Genomic DNA, 20,761 nt, shown 5'->3' with positions numbered 1-20,761 from the left:
GGTGTCCTCCGTGCACTGGACCCAACACTGGCCCCCCTGGTGTCCTCCGTGCACTGGCCCCCCTGGTGTCCTCCGTGCACTGGACCCAACACTGGCCCCCCTGGTGTCCTCCGTGCACTGGACCCAACACTGGCCCCCCTGGTGTCCTCCGTGCACTGGACCCAACACTGGCCCCCCTGGTGTCCTCCGTGCACTGGACCCAACACTGGCCCCCCTGGTGTCCTCTGTGCACTGGACCCAACCCTGGCCCACCTGGTGTCCTCTTTGCACATACATGTACGGGTCTGTTCAGAGACGTGTACGTCGCAGAGGTCTATGTACTAAGTTCATTGTATCACGTGACATGGCATGATCATCAGTCAGCTGACAAGTCGAGCTTCGCCTTCTAGTGCGCGTGCGCACGCTTCCCCTGTCAGTCACGTCTCGACTGTTGATTTAACGCAGCTGCGTGATGACGTAAGCACCGCGGAAAGGAGCGGGTGGGAGGAGTATCGGCCATCTTGCACTCTCCTCAGAACCTCTAGGATTGAGAGAAGGTAAACGGAGCATTGACAGACCGAACGTCGCGCGCTTATGCTGAGGCCATTATTGACGGTGCGGTCTGTGTCAGCTGTTACCTTTGTTACACGGGTGACCGTAACCATCATACGGGCTGCGTTTGTTATCGTCACCCGGGAACGGTCTGCGCTGGGCTGGCGGGTGTGCGGGCGCGGCTGTCACATTAGCCGGGTGTGGTCCCAGAGCCGCCGTGTCTCCGGGAGGCAGCAGCCTGATCCGCGGCCGCCATGGCAGGTAGTCAGTGATGGAGGCGGTGGTGGGGCCGGTCTGCACTCCGTGTCCCATGGGCATCATTAGTACATGGCCGGTGTGACCCTGGGGCCTCTGTGTGTATGGACATATAACTACTACTCCCCGCACTGTGCCTCTCGGTGTCAGCCCCCCACTGCTGGGACTCGCACGGGGGCAGCTCTGATGTCTGCCATATGATGACACCCTTGGATTTCTGGGCTGTAATGTTTCCAGCTCTAGTGTATTATGCGCAGACTAGGCCCACAGTCACACTTTCCGGATTTTACCTCAGTATTTGAAAGTCAAAACCAGGAGTGGGTGATAAATCCTGAAGTGGTGACGTGTTTCTATATACTTTTCCTCTGTTCCACTACAGGTTTTCGCTTAGGCCAGGTTCACATTGCGTTAACACATCTCGTTCAATGAATAGCATTGACGGGCTGTGTTAATGCTAAAGCATAAGGGGATATGCGTTGTTATACCGCTAGTGCAGATGCTTAATCTGTGCTAGCCGCATCCGAGGCTCCGTCACTGAATGACGGCACATCGTGAACGCGTGCCGCTTTACGGCATGCGTCGTGATGGGCCCGACAATGGAGGGCAATGGCAGCGTTAATGGACTGCTAAAACGCAATATGAACCCGGCCTTACGGATACTGAGGTAAAATACTGATAGTGTGCACATAGCCTAATTAGAAGTCTTAAGATCCTGAATAATCCACGTCTGTAGCCAGGTGCTGGTATAAAGACACCTGAATCATTTTTTGTGTGGTAAAAAAAAAAACTTCTAATTCCTCCAGTTTAAAGAGAACCTGTCAGCAGGATTGTGCACAGTAACCTACAGACAGTGTCAGGTCGGCGCCGTTATACTGATTACAATGATACCTTGGCGGTTGAAATCCATCTTGTGGTTTAATCTTTATTTTCAGTTTTGTGTTAATGATATGCTCGTGCTCTGGGGCGGCCTGTGGGGGGCTTCATGTGGTGCCCTGCTCAGGTATTCATGTGTATGGTGTCTGACAGGTCACTGTCAGGACCCCTAGTTTACATAATGAATATTAAATATACATAATGAAGAATAAAGCCCTTCTGCAGGCAGGTCCTAGCTGTGGCCCCTGTGCTGCAGCATAATCACATGTGTATAGCATTAATAGATCAAAAGAAAAAGCCAGCTTGCCGAAACTTGGAAGGTGCACAGAACTCCATCCTGATGAGACGTAACAATGTTAAGAGAATGTTTCAGCTCTTACAGTAAAATATCAATATTTATTCCATGAGATTAAAAATATAACATGCTCCTGGATCGCACTGTGGTGCGCACGAGGACAAAGAGCAACGCGTTTCCATCGCTGTTCATCAAAGCTTTGATAAAGATCGCTACAGCAATCGAAATGTGATATTCCAAATAAAAAAAATCCACTTGAAAATGGCGCGCACAGTAGCAGCTATCCGTGTATATAGAGGTGACCCGATAGCTGCTACAGTGCATGCGCCGGCGGCACCATCTTGCTAGAGAACAGAAAATTTTTGGCGATTACCAATAGCTGCTACAGCGTAGTCTCAGTGCTGCCATCTTGGAGGAGGAAATTTTATTTTTTTTTCTTAAGCAAGATGGTGCTGCCAGCGCAATAGCACCTACTGGTGATAGCTGCTACTGCGCAGATGCTGGCAGCGCCATCTTGGAGTAATTTTTTTTTTTTCTCTAGCAAGATGATGGCACCTGCACAGTAGCAGCTATTGGATCACCAGTATATACACAGATAGCTGCTACTATGCAGGCGCCTTTTCAAATGATTTTTTTTTTTTTAATATCAGGATAACCTTGCACATTACACATGCGATTATTCTGCAGGGCAGGAGCCACAGCTGGCACCTGCCTGCGCAAGGTTTTTTTTCTTTTTTTTTTTTTTTTTTTTTTTCCAATATGTGTATATATAATATTCATTATGTAAACTAGCAGGCAGATCAGTGACCTGTCAGAGGCCATACTGGTGAATACCTAATCGGAGCACCACATGAAGACCCCACACAGGCCGCCCCGGAGCACGAGAATCTCATTAACACAAAACTGAAAAGAAAGATTAAACAACCACAAGACAGATTTCATCAACCAATGTATCATTTATTCAGTATAATGGCTCCAACCTGACACTGTGAAGGATACTGGGCACAATCCTGCTGACAGCTTCACTTTTAAATGTATGGGCCTTCTCTTTATGCACAGTTATCCGGTATGTCCTGTGTAATGTCTGTTGGTATTCACATCAAGTCTTTGACACCACAATCAGGACCATACATCAGAGCAGGGCTTTCAGGAACCCATCTGCTTGGTGCCAATGAGTCGGCAACCAGAAAATGACTTTTCAAACTGTGAAAGTAGTTAATTCTGGATTGTACTGAAATTCTGTTTGATTCATTCAGGCTCCAGATAATTTAAACAGGGCACTGCAAAAAGAAGGCCCCAAAGTCTGTGTACTGTAGTGGGTAGGCCCTACAATTACAGCTCTTCGGTTTCCCCGCCCTCTACCACCTCCTCCTGTCAGAGGTGCTCCAGCCACTCATTAGCATACAACTTCAGCTATTTTGTTTCTCCTAAAACCTCTTCTACCTCCAGGCTCTATTTCCTGCCCAGCCCCACCTTCCACTTCTTGACTGACAACTCACAGCCTTAACAAGCCTTGTCAAGCAGAGGAAGATGGGGCTAGGCAGCATATAGAGCAAAGGATACAGAATATTGGGAAGTGCTTTGATGAGCCCAGGGCACTTATGGTCTATTTGCATATCAATAAAAATAGTACTTTATTAAGCCAGGGTAATCATGTAATCCCTGACATACTCAATGTTGAGATCAGAGCACTGTGAGGGCCATATCATCACTTCCAGGACTCCTTGTTCTTCTTGACACTGAAGATAGTTCTTGATGCCATTGACTGTATACTTGGGGTCATAGTCCTGCTGCAGAATAAACTTGGAGACAATTTGACTCCTCAGTCCTTAGCCAACCACTGCTTTTAGGCTATGTGCACGCGCTGCGGATTGGTCTGCGGATTTGTATCTGCGGAACCGCAGGTAAAATGACTGCGGCTTATCACCTCTACAATGGAGGAGATGGGAACCGCAGCAGAATCTGCAGAAGTGACATGTCATTTCTTTCTTCGGATTCAAAACTACAGCTTTTCCGCAGTTAAAAATCTGCAGCATGTGCACAGCAGATTGTAAATCACATAGATTTACATGCTACTGTACACTGTCTGCAGAACTGCTGCGGATCTGCAGCATAAGCCGCAGCGTGTGCATATAGCCTTATAGTTGACCTTTTTTTTTTTTTTTTTTTCTTTTTCTTTTTTTTTTTTTTTCCTCACCGTAATGCTCAGACATGTGGATAAATACTCTTCCCTCATGCAGTACCAAATTTATTATTCAGCATGACAACACAAACATGCATCCAATGTCATTAAGAGCTATCCAGCATATAGAACAATGAGTCCTAGAAGTGTTGATATGGCCCCCACACAGTCCTGATCTCAGCATAATATTCTGTCTGGGACTACATGAAGAGGCCGAAGGATTTCTGTCTACATCCTCAGAAGATCTGTGGTTCTCCAAGATGCTTAGAGCACCCTCCCTGCCGAGTTCCTTCAAGAACTGTGTGCAAGTGTATCTAGAAGAATTGTTAATTTGATGCTGTTTTGAAGGCAAAGGTCGGTAACAAAAAATATTTGTTTAGGGTTTTTTTTTCTTTACTTTGTGTTTTACTTGATGATTTTTTTTTTTTTTTAAAGCATTCTTACTTTGCCACATTTTTTGCACTCACAATGCATCTCCTGATTTCTGGTCTTCCCTATGTCATAGTAGCGTTTTATAAAGTGCCTAAGTGGTGTCTCGAAGTAAAATTGTACTAGTACTAAAAACTGTATAGAATGAAGGGATAAACTAATAATAAAAAAGCAGTGTTTGTCACTAGCGTTGTGTGTATACATAAAGGGAAAAATTCTAGAAGGGGATTTCATAAATAATACAGCGACACGAAGGAGGATAATATAGCCGCTTCTATGAACCAGAATGGCGCTATGTACAACCTTGTCTGTCCATACTGTAAACTACTTTGTTGGCTCTTTATATTAATGGTTATTGTAGCAGCAGCTAATCATTAGAGATGCCAGAGGAACAGCTGATGGCTGAAGAATAGTTACATTAAAAAGGTGACTAAGATAAATCCCTTCAGTGCAAATTCATGAGTCAGTTTTGCTGAAAGAAACAGATTTACAATAACAAACTTGTACAGCATGAAAATATAGCGATCCTGTTTCTGAAGGGCAGATCCCCTCTCTAGTGGTGCTGTCATGGGCTTCCGAAAAATACCGTTACCGGTACGTAACTTGATGCTTTATACACAACACAAAAATAATGCAATGGGTAAGACAAGTGACGTGAAGCAGAGCTATCATTATGGGAGAGGGATAAACAGTTGTGGCCATAAATATTGAAGCAGGTTATAGATAAAGGAGTGTGAAAGTTTTATTGTCCTCTGATTGGGGTCTGGTTCTGTGTTGTGATGTCACCACAAGGTTTGAGGAGCAAATTCCTTAATTGATGTAAAAAGATATAAATCCATGCGACACTTTCATTCCTGCACGGAGAGTGTCAAAGGTCATCTTGAGCTTATACTCCCAGACCCTCCTGTCTCTCTGAGATTTGAAGTTACCTTTTATTACAAGTAATTTCATGTCCATGGTGCTGTGATCAGGGATACAAAAATGTTTGGCCACAAGTAGATCCATTCTTTTTTCTCTTTTGTGTGACGATGAGAATTCATCCTTGTTCTAAGCTTTTGCCCTGTCTCCCCCACATAAAGACCCCCCCCCAGTTGGACACATTTAGTACAAATAATTATGTACACCACATTAGATGTGATGCAGCTGAAAGTACTTGGGACCTTTGGATCTTTTTACATCAGTTAAGGAATAAGACCTTGTGGGGGCATCACGACACAGAACCAGACCCTAATCAGAGACAATAAGGCTGGGTTCAGACGTAGCGGAAATTACCGCGAGGATTCCATACCGCAGGAAAATCACATTTTAAATTCCCGTGATTTTCCCGTGGAAAAACTAGCGTTTTGCTAGCGTAATTAGCTTGCAGAATGCTAGCGTTTTCCAAGCGATCTGTAGCATCGCTTGGAGAACTGATTGACAGGTTGGTCACACTCGTTTGACGAGTGTGACCAACTTTTTACTATTGAGGCTGCTTATGCAGCATCAGTAGTAAAAGATAGGATGTAAAAAAAATAAAATAAAAAATATTATTGTTCTCACCTTCCGACGTCCCGCGCAGCCTTCGCGCCTCTCTCCACGCTCCCGGTCCCAGTAATCCTTTGCGAGAATGACCGATGGCGTCTGTTCTCGTGGGATCGCAACCTCTCGCGGTCATTCTCGCAAAGGATTACTGGGACCGGGAGCTTGGAGAGAGGCGGGAAGGCTGCGTGGGACGCCGGAAGGTAAAAATAACTATTTTTTATTTTAAACTCTATTTTTTACAGGGATATGGTGCCTAGAGCCCGGAGGACAGTCTCTTCTCCTCCGAACCATGGGTACCATCCGCAAATGTTCTGCTTACTTTTCGCATGGTGTGCACAGCCACATGCGGAAAGTAAGCAGAACAATGCATTCCTATGGGTGCGGGATCGCCGTGATTCCACCAAATTAATGAGTGTGCTGTTTTTTTTACTGCGAAGCGATTCCACCACGGAAAAAACGCAGCATTGGCACAGCATTGCGGAATCCCATAGGAATGCATGGGATGCTGATTTCTCGCATTTAAAACCGCCGCAAAACGCGATTAAAAACGCTACGTGTGAACTCAGCCTAAAACTTAAACTCCTGATCTATGAACTGTTTTAATATTTATGGCCACAACTGTTTCTCCCTCTCCCATAATGACAATTCTGCTTCACCTCGCTTGTCTTAGCCTTGCATTATTTCTGTGCTGTGTTGTGTATAATAAATGTGACTCTTCAGATTTTGTATTCGTCTCGCCTGATTAAGAGACCTGAGTAGTCTCAAAAGCTTGTAATTTACCATCTTTTCAGTTAGCCATTAAAACGTATCAACCACAATTAAATGTGAATTCTTCTTTCTGGTCACCTTATCTTCACTTATCATGGCTTGCAGATTCTGGACTTGTATCTTGGAGAAAAAATGGAAATGGCAGAAAAACCTTACTATGGTCATTCTAGTAATATTACCAGTATTCTGCCTTGGTTATGTATTTGTTTCTTGGACTTATACTTCCTTCATATGCTACTGTATGGGTTTACTGTGGTATGTGACTCATTCAGCCCCTGCATATTGAAAGTTTATTTTTATTAACACCAACCATGGTGCATGCACTAAAAGGTAATGTAGAAGTATGTGATCTGCAGACGCTCAGATCTAATTTGTGTTGTTGTGAACTTAGCTAATATCAGATCTGCCCATCCCCCTCACCACTCATTCCAGAGTTTCTAGTCATTTTCATCTGGAAGGATTTAATGCGCCCCCCCCCCCTCCCCCGTTCTTTGTGTTCTGCGTAGATCACAGCTGTTAGCATCCCCTGTGCATTCAATCCCTGTAATATGATCTATCATTTCTGTGTTTTTTGGTGTGTAGCATTTTGTGAGCTCAGCAGTTCCGATTCCTATGCAGTTTGCATAGAAAACGAAACAGTTTCCTCTAAAATCAGCGATTTCCCTTGAATTTCATGTGAGGATCTCTGCCTCTTCCTTCCTCTAGATTCTTGCAGGCAGCGCTGACTGTTCATTGTTACAGATCTGGGAAGAGACAAGTCATGAGATTGTATGTATGAAGCATCTCCTGTGCCAGCTCATCTCTTCCACCCCCTCATTCTGGGCTTCTACTGGTGCTCTAGACAGAAAACAGGCCTAAAGAGCTGTCGTTCTGAAATAAATGGCCGACTCGGAGGCGTCGCATTGTCATTCATGTAATCATTTGTCGTTGGAAATCTAGATATCTATATATCTGTAGGGCAATTGGTTAATGAGCGGAACAAAAAGGGGAATGGTCAATTTTCTCTGTTCGGATGTGCAGGATTATATAAGATCACTGCTTCTCATGCATTTCTTTTGTATTGTGTGTTCATGGTCCTGTTTCTCAGTTATGTTGGCCAACCATCAACTCACAGCTTTGCCTATTTCCAACCTCCTTTTTATCACTATTTTCCACAGGTCTGTTGTAATCATGGGAATAGGAAACTGAAAGAAATCCATCATGATCGGAGGACTGTTCATTTATAATCACAAGGGAGAGGTCCTCATCTCCCGGGTGTACAGAGATGATATTGGGTAAGCCGCATTCATATTTATCTTGTATGCTTATTCTGCAGTTATTCCCCCTCCCTCCTTTTTTTTTTTTTTTTTTTCTCCTCCTAAAACGAGCATCTTCTAAAGTGCTGATCACCATGATCATTCTTGCTTCAGTTTGTAAGTAATTCTGGCAACTCATTTCCCCTGCAGAATTACATGGTAGTCAAAGATGAGCTTGGCTCTCCTAAAATGGTCAGAGGTTGTCTTCAAATGTAGAACACTTGCCATCCTGAAGGTCTTGTTTGTCAACAGTGCACACATAATGGTGGTAGCAGCAGCTGGCCTTTATTAAGGAGGAATTTCATCCATGGCGGTTTATTCCTGCTGTTCTGCGTGTTTGAGGTGGGGTATTGTACGTTCTGTGTAGCGTTATTCTGGTGTTATATTGTGTACTGATGGTACCTATTGTTTCTTAGGAAAAACGATAAATGATTTATTTCTTATTATGACTTTTTGTTTTAATTGGAGCATACCAAAGGCAGGGCATAGACTGTATAGATAGTTGAAATGGCAAAGATTGAGGTGTATACTAATAAAACTTGGAGGGAAAAGTGGGATGTCTTGGTAGTAAGGATTTCAAAATGAATATGGTCATAATGCACATGTAGAACTGTGGTGGATATTGAGGGATTACTTTACAAAATTGTAAGCTCCATGGAATTTGTCAGGCAAGTCCCTGTTTTTCATATCTAGTTTGGACATGGTCTTAAAAATACAAAACACCCTTTTGGTTGTCTTGCATCATCAGTCACATGAGGTTGAATGTGAATACACTGATCTGCTTTTAGCCTAAAGCCTAATGAGGATCATTGATCTTTCAGAATTTTTCTTTTTCTGACAGTGTTTTCTAAGTAACCCTTATGTTTGCCTTAGTTTTCAGTTTAATTTATAGTTTTACAGATCTTACTGTAATTTATGACTACAGCGCTATGGGAGCTGCTGAACTGGTGTAACTATATTTAGCTGGTGAGCTAGTGTTTTCTTTTCCCTTTTTAGAATGCTCCTTATAAGACCCCTCTTCTAAGGTCATCCACAATTAAAATTTAAATGTGTTAAATCTATGTCCCAATCTTCTAAGGGACTTGTACTTCAGCAGATCGGTCTGTACAGACTGCTACAGCAAGTTCTAGTGCCTTTTGTAGTGAACTCTTCTGCATCCCCCGCTCATGAGCATTCTCCTCTTTTTACATTGCATGTTGGATGTTTGGCACGTTGCCCTTTTTCTTCTCCTACACTTGCCATCCTACATGGATAAAAATAAAGTTTCCTACATAAGTGGTGAATAATTAGCAAAATACTGTCTCATAAAGATTATTCTAAATATTAACGTTTGCTGCTTCACACAAGATTGTTGCTGTGTGTGGGTTTTTATAACAGCAGGTCATGCATGACTACTATTTCCTCCTACCCTGCTTGGTGGACAGGTATTCCTTTTCAAATGGTAGGAAAGTGTGTGTGTGTTCCTGCTGCTCGGTGGCAATCCAGCTTTCAGATGGAAAGCGTGGTCATTTAGGATGTCCTGTTAGAGGAAAAAAGTGTACTTAAAGCGAACCTGTCACCAGTTTTGGACAATATGAAGTAAGACAACCACCTTTCAGGGCTGATATACAGCATTGTATAATGCTGTATATCTGCCCCCAACCCGACCTGTTAGAGAATAAATAACTATTAGGCTGGGATCACACGTGCGAGGAATACGGCAGAGTCTGGCATGTTAATACCCAGCACTGCCGCCGGCACTCTGAGCGGAGCGTGCGGCCGCATAGCAAGACATGGAGCCGCACGCTCCGCTCCCGACTGCCGGCAGCAGAGTATTAACAGCAGCACTGCCGGGTATTAACATGCGAGACTCGGCCGTATTCCTCGCATGTGTGATCCCGACTTTATACTCACCAGCAGGGTGGTCTGGTCCAAGGGGTGTTGCTCTTCTTGATCCGGCGCCTCCCTTCTTATGATCGCTGTCTTCCTGCTTGTTTCATGTGGAAGACGCGTCCTTATGTCATCCATGCAATCTCCTCGGCATTGTGCTCTCCTGCGCAGGCGTACTTCTCTGACCTGTTGAGGGCAGAGCAAAGTACTGGGAAGGGTCAGAGTCCCGGCGCATGTGCACTGCAGTATCTGGTGACAGGTTCCCTTTTAAAGGGGTTTTGTTTTTTGTTTTTGTTAAATCCTGTAAAGTGATGGCATAACTGTAGGGGTCTGACTTCTGTTGGGACCCCTGCCACTACTGAGAATGAAGGCTTTGCAGTGCTAGTTTACGGCTTCCCAGGCGGAATTCCAGATGAACCAATTCCTAATCCACTTTAATAAGGTATACACGTATTGCTAGCCAGTCTATGTGCGTTTTTTTTTTTGTTTGTTTTTTTTTTTGCTTGTTATTGAGCTGTAAGCAGAGGAGGGGCATGAGGCATGGCTGCACTCCACCTTCTCTGCTGAGCAGCATGCATGTGAGCAGAGCATTGCTCTAAGCTGCTGTACTTTACAGTCTGGATGTTACTGCTGTATTCGGTGTGCTCTCCTCCTGGGTCTTTGCTAGTGTGCTGTCCTTTCAGTATTTTATTTCTAACCCTTTCTTTCATTGCTGTCACTGTCCTTTTCCTTGCTGGTGCCATCTCTTTCCATCTCATCACTTCATTGGCTGCTGTAGCAATAGGTAAGATCTTACTGCTGCGACTTGCCCTGTAGTGCCGGCTGTTTGTCTCTGTGCTTGTACCAGATTTGTGCCATGCTGACACTGTCGTAACCAGTATGTTTAATAACTGCTTATATTGTGAGGTGCCAGGGTTTTTTTTATATATTGTACCATAGACTTATTCTGTCTCTGCTAGAGACCTATGAATTGGCTCCCCTCATGGTAATAATGCTAAACCTAAAAATGGATATATATTGGTTCATTGTTTGGGCTCGTGCACTGACATTGGTTAATAACACATGTTGAATTGAGCCATTTTGGTCTCTGGTAGGGAAACTATTGACATTGCTGTGACCATAATGATTAATACGACTTTATAGCGTTCTTGCCTTTTGATGATATACGTCTGCAATACCGCTAACACATCTTAAAGTCCTAATCATCTTATTTTTACTGGTTGATATGGTTAGTTTCTTGTTTTTACTAACATTCTGAACTTGTGATATGGTTAGAACTTCTTCAGCCCTATGTCATTGTGCCCTTTTTATATATGCCGCTTCTGCCGAGAATAACATTACTGATAATCTATAGTAATAATAACAAATCTTTTAATATCTTCTATGGTGAGAGATGGATTTCTGAATTCCCAGGCCCAAAGCCTGAGGTTGCACTGCTAAGATTCTAATGCCAACTTGACCCCCTTAATTTAGGTGCAATGTTATTGGAACTTTGTGAAGCCAAAATGACATAATACAACCATTCCAGGTCCTACCTGGCTTTGAATAGTTGCGGTTGTGGGTGGACAAGGATATAACCGATGACCAACAAATCCAGTGCAAAGTAAGAAAAGGTCCTCAGAGTCCTTGATAGCCAAGCGCTTATGACTCAAAAGGATTAAATGGCATAGAAGATATTAAAAGTGTAATTTAATGTACAGCTTCCCCCATCGCTTGTATTTACCGAGCTAATTTGGCACCTAAACAAGGAATTTGTGAAATGCAATAATTTTTTTTCAGGTTTTAATCTTTAAATTTCTACTTTTTCAGGAGGAATGCAGTGGACGCTTTCCGTGTCAATGTCATCCATGCCCGGCAGCAGGTGCGGTCTCCTGTCACCAACATTGCTCGTACCAGCTTCTTTCACGTGAAGCGCTCAAACATCTGGCTAGCAGCAGTCACCAAGCAAAATGTCAACGCTGCTATGGTATTTGAGTTCCTGTATAAGATGTGTGATGTCATGACTGCCTACTTTGGAAAGATCAGTGAGGAAAACATCAAGAACAATTTTGTACTGATCTATGAATTGCTTGACGGTAAGAAGCCAAACTGTTGTAGTCTGTGCTGTATAGCTTTATTTCAAGCCTCATGGCTAAAAAAAAAAAAAAAAGTGTATAGGAATTGTTCCCTTAGTGTTCTTAACTACTTTTGTATGCAGCTTGCAGGGGTGAGTGTCAGACAGACAGGGCTGTGAAGTCGGTAAGTGTAACCATCGACTCTTAACTCCTCAATTTCCCTAATTTCCAACTCCACAGCCCTGCCTCACTACTGTGCATGTACATAAAGTGCTGCACAGATTCATCTCAACTAAAAGTCGAGATCTTTAGATCAGGAAGAGAACAGATATATGGGATATTTTATAACTTTCTTTTCCTTTTTTTTTTTTTTTTTTTTCCTTTTTTAATTGAAAGATTCCACAGGATAAGATTACAAACATAACAATGCGCTGTAAAGTCAGAATAATCCATATAGTCACCGTCTACAATGACATATGTGATATCACACTTTCAATAATAGAATAAACAAAGAATAAAACAAATGGGACATTTGAAATAATGTCCACTACAAAGCATTGTACCCTCAAACCAACAGGTTCTTTATCAGAGTTCTGAACTTGTACCAGGTCAGGTTATGATAAATGCACTCCAAAGCCCACATATAGCATCACTTTCATGCCCTGGAAGGGTTTGTATTGCAAGATTGATGAAATTGTGGTATTAGGAGTGCGTTAAGGGTGAATCGCACCACCTCTCCCAAATCTTATGGAACTTCTGGAGACATACTGTTTCTATATAATGTTCTCATATGAAAAAAGAGAATAGCTGTGAACAGAGGTATATACATCATATGGGATGAGGGAATATATACCAAAATATCACATTGTAGCTACCATCCTATGAAAATATATACCAAGGACTGTACAAAGACCGGTTGTCAAAAACAATATGTAAAGAGGGAGAGGATTAAATGCAAAAAGAACAACCAATGGTCTATAGCGTAAAACTGCTTTATTGGTGGAGAGGCAAGAGACAGTAAAACGCCAGTAACCCACCAAAAAAAAATACAGGGGCACAGTGGACCATGGATGTCAGGTATGTACGGCTTAGTTGTATACAGCAAAGGTAAATATAGATGGTAAGCAGCCCATTACATAATCAATTAAGACCAATAAGGGTATGCAATAGCCACAGATTTGCAGTAGATAACATGTCAGACTAAATTCAAGATGCATAATACATAATAAGGCACAAGTATATCACCTGGTAACGGCAAGTGCTGGCACACAGAGTCCCCGTGCCATCTGTGTGCCAGCACTTGCAGTTACCAGGTGATATGCTTGTGCCTTATGTATTACTAGCTGAAGAGCCCGGCGCTGCCCGGGCGCGTAGTAACTAACTAACTACGGTTGTTATAACAAATTATAATGTATATGTACGGCCCCGACCACTCCACATAGCCACATTCACTTTAATATCCCACATCATCCCGTCAGCCAGAGCCACCGGACAACTACCCCTAATATCCCACATCATCCCGCCCCACCGCCGGACTACTACCCCTAATATCCCACGTCAGCGAGAGCCACCGGACAAACTACCACTAATATATCCCACATCATCCCGTCACAGCTGCCGGATTACTACTCCTAATATCTCACATCATGTCGTCAGCCAGAGCCACCGGATTACTACCCCTAATATCCCACATCATCCTGTCAGCCAGAGCCACGGGACTACTACCCCTAACATCCCACATCATCACGTCAGCCTGGGGTCAGAACCAGAGCGCTGAGTGGATTTGCCCTGACTTCCATACGAATGATCCCTTTAATAGAAACCTGGGGTGAGAATCAGTGCTGATGGATTTACCCTAACTTCCATACCAGAGATCCCTTTAAGAGAGGCCTGGGGTTAGTACCAAAGCGCAGAGTGGATTTGCCCTCACTTCCATACCGGGGATCCCTTTTAAGAGGGGCCTTGGGTCAGAATCAGAGTGCTGAGTGGATTTGCCCTGACTTGCATACCAATGATCCCTTTAATAGAACCCTGAGGTCAGATTCAGAGCGCTGAGGGATTTGCCCTGACTTCCATACAGGAGATCCCTTTTAAGAGAGCCTGGGGTCAGTACCAGAGCATTTGAAGGAAATTGCCCTGGCTTCCATATCTGGGATCCCTTTTAAGAGAGGCCTGGGGTCAGAACCAAAGCGCTGGATGGATTTGCCCTGACTTCCATACCAGAGATCCCTTTAAGAGGGGCCTGGGGTCAGAACCAAAGCGCTGGATGGATTTGCCCTGACTTCCATACCAGAGATCCCTTTAAGAGGGGCCTGGGGTCAGAACCAAAGTGCAGAGTGGATTTTCCCTAACTTCCATACCCTGGGGTCAGAACCACAGAGCTGAGTGGAATTGTGCTAACTTCCATACCGGGCATCCCTGTAAGAGGTCTGGGGTCAAAACCAAAGCGCTGAATGGATTTCCTCTGACTTCCATACTAATGATCCCTTTAAGAGGGAAGATGTGCCTATGGGATGGAGGATGTGTGATGGGTATATAGGCACGGGAGGGGGGATTCATTTCTGTTGTGCTCTCTGCTCCTTTCTGGGGGCAGACAATGGCTGGGAGCTTATGTTTCTGGGGATGCTAGATTTCTCCCACCATGTTGGTGTCTGCTGAGTTGTTGTCAAGTGGGAAAACCAGCTCTGGTGAAATGAGAGATGCTTAGTGATTGGTTGCAAGGAAAACTGTTGCTCATAGCAAGCAATCACATCTCGGCTTCTTTTGAACAGCTCTGGTGAAATGAAAGATGCTTTGTGATTGGGGACACACACACACACACACACACACACACACACACACACACACACACACACACACACACACACACACACACACACACACACACACACTTTTATATATAGAGATGCATCTTGAATTTAGTCTGACGTGTTATCTACTGCGAATCTGTAGCTATTGCGTACCCTTATTGGTCTTAATTGATTATGTAATGGGCTGCTTACCATCTATATTTACCTTTGTTGTATACAACTAAAGGCCCCGTTACACTTAAAGATGCACCAGCGATCCCGACAACGATACGACCTTGTCAGGATCGCTGGTGCATCGCTACATGATCACTGGTGAGCTGCCAAACAGCTTCACCAGCGATCAGCACCAGTGAGGACGCTGGTATCTAAGGTAAATATCGGGTTACTAAGCGGCGCTTAGTTACCCCATGTGTACCTTAGAAACTTGCGTGCTCGCGCCAGGAGCTGTGAGCACGCAGGTTTCTAAGGTACACATCGGGTAACTAAGTGACGCAGGCCGCTTAGTAACCCGATATTTACCTTAGATACCAGCTCCCAGCAACTACTTGGAGCTCTGGGAGCCTCGCTGATCGTTGGCTCCCGCTGCCACACGTAGCGATGCGTGCTTGCCAGCGGGAGAGCAATGATAAAAAAATGGCCCAGGACGATGGTGCACGATCAGCGATACCTGGCGGGGGGGCGGTCGCTGATCCGTCACACACAGCGATGTCGCTGGCGAGATCGCTGTGGCGTCACAAAATCGCTGTGTGTGATGGGGCCTTAAGCCGTATATACCTGGCATCCATGGTCCACTGTGCACCTGTATTTATTGGTGGGTTACTGGCGTTTTTTCTTGTCTTACCTACCCTTGCCTCTCCACTAATTAACGTTCTCATATGGTATTATATTGTTCACTAATTTCCCCCCCCCCAATCCACCTCAACCGTATTGCTTTCCTAGCCATAATTAGAACTTCCCAGAGAAATCTATCATAATAAACCCACATCTCCTCATCCACAACTCCGGACTACATTCAGTTGGTATCCCAATTATCCGTTCTAATAGTTATTACATCACCCCAATATCTTCGTAATAACGTTCTATTATGAAAACATTCACAGCACTTTACTGCATTATACTACTGTACCCAATTTATACAAATTTTTTTTTTTTTCTCTACCCTGAATCCGTACATTTTATACAGACTGACTCCACAGTCCTGGTGTCAGACAAGGCCAGACTCTCCACAGAGAGGTCAAACATCATTTGTTAATGTTTGCCTTCCTGAACACTGTATACACAATGCTGAGCAAGCATTGTGAATTCAGTATATAGAAAATTCTGTCACTGCATGTACGATAAAACATGAAATTGGTCGGAAATAAGGGGGTAAATGGCCCAGTACTGAACTGGTTAAGTAGGAAACTTGCCATTTTTGATTTTTTTTTTTTTTGTAATAGAAATCCTGGATTTTGGCTACCCACAGAACTCTGAAACTGGAGCATTGAAAACCTTCATTACTCAGCAAGGGATTAAAAGTCAGGTAACAAATTTGCTGCTTTTTTGGAGGGATGTAAACAGATGTGTAGAGGTGAAAAGATACAAGCTAGGTTGCATCTGTTTGAGGTGTTTTTTTTTTTTTTTGTTTGTTTTACCACAAACAAATCTATAATTGTTAAACAGAATATTGTTTTCTCTCTCTTCGTCCACCCTCCTCTCTAAAATATTGTTCATTTTAAACAAAGTACAAAATGGCCTTCCAGACCTGTAGAGAAGAATAGGTCATCAGCATATGTATAGCAATGATCTACCAGTAACGTCTTGTTCTTATTTCCCTTTTTTATGTGTATTTCAATCTATCAGGGTCTTGGTGCTGCTGGTGTCTGCTTTTTGTTCTGGGTTTTGTAGTTTGATGTACTAACTGCTCTTGCCTGCCTTTTAGCTGCAACCCTAGACCTTAACTTGACTTTTCTTGTTTTTATCCCTACGTTTCCTGACCTGCTTGTCCGTTCTTCCCACGTTTGCCTAACGTGCTGCTTCTCCTCTGCTTCATGTGGCTGGACATGTAGCATCAGGTAGGAATGAATGGGAAAAATGCTGGTTATTTTCTGGAGGCTTCTAATTTGTATGTGGAAAACTGGCTTTGTAAAAGTAAGGGAGTTTACTAGATTTGTCATAAATGTTGAATTGTGGGAGACCCACCTCAGACACTTTCACCATGCAAACTGGTCGCTGCTTGCTTGGCACTTTCTGCAGTTATGGGCTTTAGCTAGGATCTAAGGGGTAACGTTTCTCCTTGTGGAGACCTGTCAGGCATATCAAAGTGAAAAAAACATATATGCCATGCATGCTCCTTTGGGAAATTAAAGGGGTTTTCCACAAACAAAGCAAATTATAAAGTTGATTTTAATCAATACATCTTGGAATAGTTTCCACTTTTTTTTTTTTTTTTTTTTTTTAATTTGTGCTGCGATAATATTATAAATGTGCCCCTGCTGTGTACTGTGTAATGGCTGTGTCTTACCATACAGGATCATAGTCTGATCATGCTACATCTGAGCAGGGGGAAAAGACAAGAGTATATAGAGAGCACAGCTGATTGTTTTGTGAGATAAACATTTCTCCTTGGTTTTTTTTTTTTTTTTTAAATGTTTTACTCTCCAAAGAGAATTTGTGTGCTGTAATGTGTGATAGATATATACACTCACTGGCCACTTTATTAGGTACACCATGCTAGTAAGGGGTTGGACCCCCTTTTGCCTTCAGAACTGCCTCAATTCTTCGTGGCAGAGATTCAACAAGGTGCTGGAAGCATTCCTCAGAGATTTTGGACCATATTGACATGATGGCATCACACAGTTGGCGCAGATTTGTCGGCTGCACATCCCTGATGCGAATCTCCCGTTCCACCACATCCCAAAGATGCTCTATTGGATTGAGATCTGGTGACTGAGGAGGCCATTTGAGTACAGTAAACTCATTGTCATGTTCAAGAAACCAATCTGAGATGATTCGAGCTTTATGACATGGCGCATTATCCTGCTGAAAGTAGCCATCAGATGTTGGGTACATTGTGGTCATAAAGGGATGGACATGGTCAGCAACAATACTCAGGTAGGCTGTGGCGTTGCAACGATGCTCAATTGGTACCAAGGGGCCCAAAGAGTTCCCAGAAAAAATTCCCCACACCATGACACCACCACCACCAGCCTGAACCGTTGATACAAGGCAGGATGGATCCATGCTTTCATGTTGTTTACGCCAAATTCTGACCCTACCATCCGAATGTCGCAGCAGAAATCGAGACTCATCAGACCAGGCAACGTTTTTCCAATCTTCTACTGTCCAATTTCGATGAGCTTGTGCAAATTGTAGCCTCAGTTTCCTGTTCTTAGCTGAGAGGAGTGGTACCCAGTGTGGTCTTCTGCTGCTGTAGCCCATCTGCCTCAAAGTTCGACGCACTGTGCGTTCAGAGATGCTCTTCTGCCTACCTTGGTTGTAACGGGTGGCAATTTGAGTCACTGTTGCCTTTCTATCAGCTCGAACCAGTCTGCCCATTCTCCTCTGACCTCTGGCATCAACATGGCATTTCCGGCCACAGAACTGCCGCTCACTGGATTTTTTTTCTTTTTCGGACCATTCTCTGTAAACCCTAGAGATGGTTGTGCGTGAAAATCCCAGTAGATCAGCAGTTTCTGAAATTCTCAGACCAGCCCTTCTGGCACCAACAATCATGCCACGTTCAAAGGCACTCAAATCACCTTTCTTCCCCATACTGATGCTCGGTTTGAACTGCAGGAGATTGTCTTGACCATGTCTACATGCCTAAATGCACTGAGTTGCCGCCATGTGATTGGCTGATTAGAAATTAAGTCTTAACACACAGTTGGACAGGTGTACCTAATAAAGTGGCCAGTGAGTGTAGATAGAGAGGGAGATATAGATAGATATATATTCATATATACTTGTGTACATATATGTACATATGTATAAAATCCGCATCCATTGTATGACATCTTAAACATTCTGAGAATTGGGACCACCCCATCCTAAATAGCCGTAGTGGGATCAGATATGACTGGTGTACTATATACAATTGAGTCATTTTATTATTGGCTGATGGAGACACCCCGGTTGGAGAACCAAGCATCTCCTCCCAATCTTCATTTTGGATATCTGGAACTACAGACCTCCACCTATCCTTTACTGACGATAAAGCAGAGTCAGAGCCCGCGGACAACATATAAGTATAAAAGGTAGAAGTAAGACCCTGGGGGCCTTGTGAATTGAGAATCCCTATCAAAGGAAAGGATGATATTGCTTGGGTCGTATTTCTATTACGTAAGTGTGATTGAATTGCTGATCTAAGCTGTAGGTATCGAAAAAAAATTGGGACCTCGGGACACCGTGTTTAATTTGCTCAAAAGACATTAGGACATTGTGATCATATAAATCATTAATTGAGGAAACATTATATGAGATCCAGAATTGAGTGGACGGGTGGTTTAATAGCATCGGGAAATAGGAATTGTTCCATAATGGCATTTCAGTTATAGCGTCAATAAAGCGAACCACTCGTTTAAGTTGTCTCCAGACTGACCTTGCCAACTGGAGTAAGGGTAATAATCCAGAGACATTAGGTTTGTCTACTTCTAAAAACCCCTGCAGCCTGAGCCAGATGGCTCTCCGAGTTAAGGTACTCTCACACTTAGCGATGCACCAGCGTTATGACCCAGTCAGGATCGCTGGTGCATCGCTAAGTAGTCGCTAGTGAGCTGCCACACGGGCAGATCTCTCCAGCGACATGTCGGGGGTCGTTACTTACCTGTCAGACGAGGCGATCCTGACGTCCTCCCGCCCGCGTCCACACATCGCTCGTCGGCGCCAGAGGAAGCCCAGCAGGAAGCGGCCGACGAGAAACGGTCCAGGACGTTCTTGCGCGATCAGCGATAATCAGTAGGGGAGCCGGTCGGAGGTAAGTATCACACATAGCAATATCGCTATAACTTCACAAAACCAGTGACGTTATAGCGATATTGCTAGCGATATCGCTTAGTGTGACAGGCCCTTTAGGCAAATAATTATTGGGCATGCATCTACTCAGGACTCTGACTTTCCCAGCCAAGTACCGTATTTTTCCGACCATAAGACGCACTTTTTTTCCCCCAAAATTTTGGGGGAAAGTGGGGGTGCGTCTTATGGTCGCAATACACGGTACTAACCTTCTGGCTGGTGGCAGCGGGCGGGGCTCTGCGGTGCCGTGGTGGCAGCGGGCTGTGCTCCGGTGCAGGGGCGGCGGCTCCGCCGGCATTTCTTCGCAGCCCGGAGGCCCCCCGCACTTCCCTTGCTGGCCGCCGCCATGTTGCGGTGGCCTCCGGGAGCATGGACGCCGGGAAGATGGCCGCCGGTCCGGGGACGGCGCATGCGCAGCTTCAGATCTCGTCCCGAGATCTCGTTGCCGAGATTTGAATATCGTCCCCCGAGATCTCGGGACGAGATCTGATCCCGCGCATGCGCCGTCCCCGGACCGGCGACCATCTTTCCGGCATCCATGCTCCCGAAGCCACCGCAACATGGTGGCGGCCAGCAAAGGAAGTGCGGGGGGCCTCCGGGCTGCGAAGAAATGACGGCGGAGCCGCTGCCACCACCGCAGAGCCCACCTGCCCCAGCACAGCTGCCCCTGCCCCAGCACAGAGCCGCCACCGCATGAGCCTGGACCACTGAATGACCCCTGTGACTACTTCTCCACCTGTGCCGGATCCCTTCCCAGGTAAGCTGAATTCGGACTGTAAGACGGACCCCCCATTTGACACATACTTTTTTTTTTTTTCCCCTAATTTCCTAATGAAAATTGGGGTGCGTCTTATGGTCTAGTGCGTCTTATAGTCCGAAATATACGG

The 20,761-nt window shown here is 44.4% G+C and overlaps 1 protein-coding gene across 3 annotated transcripts in view; it reads left to right on the top strand.

The window, feature by feature from the left end:
• Positions 1-383: 383 nt before the first annotated feature.
• Positions 384-20,761, top strand: part of AP2M1 (adaptor related protein complex 2 subunit mu 1) — a 35,776-nt gene continuing 15,398 nt past the window's right edge. Inside the window, exons 1-4 of one of the 3 annotated variants that reach the window (XM_073589261.1) lie at positions 384-536; positions 8,012-8,128; positions 11,828-12,093; positions 16,322-16,404. In XM_073589261.1, the coding sequence (XP_073445362.1) occupies positions 8,055-8,128; positions 11,828-12,093; positions 16,322-16,404 (423 nt within the window). In that variant the 5' untranslated portion in view covers positions 384-536; positions 8,012-8,054. Of the gene's footprint in view, positions 595-658; positions 793-8,011; positions 8,129-11,827; positions 12,094-16,321; positions 16,405-20,761 lie in introns of those variants that run through there. The other 2 variants (XM_073589262.1, XM_073589263.1) reach the window with 2 other exon arrangements.

Source organism: Dendrobates tinctorius, unplaced genomic scaffold (genome assembly GCF_039654945.1).
Source record: "Dendrobates tinctorius isolate UK_male_01 unplaced genomic scaffold, ASM3965494v1 ptg000107l, whole genome shotgun sequence".
Lineage (NCBI taxonomy): Eukaryota > Metazoa > Chordata > Amphibia > Anura > Dendrobatidae > Dendrobates > Dendrobates tinctorius.
This window is presented reverse-complemented; position numbering and strand designations above follow the sequence as displayed.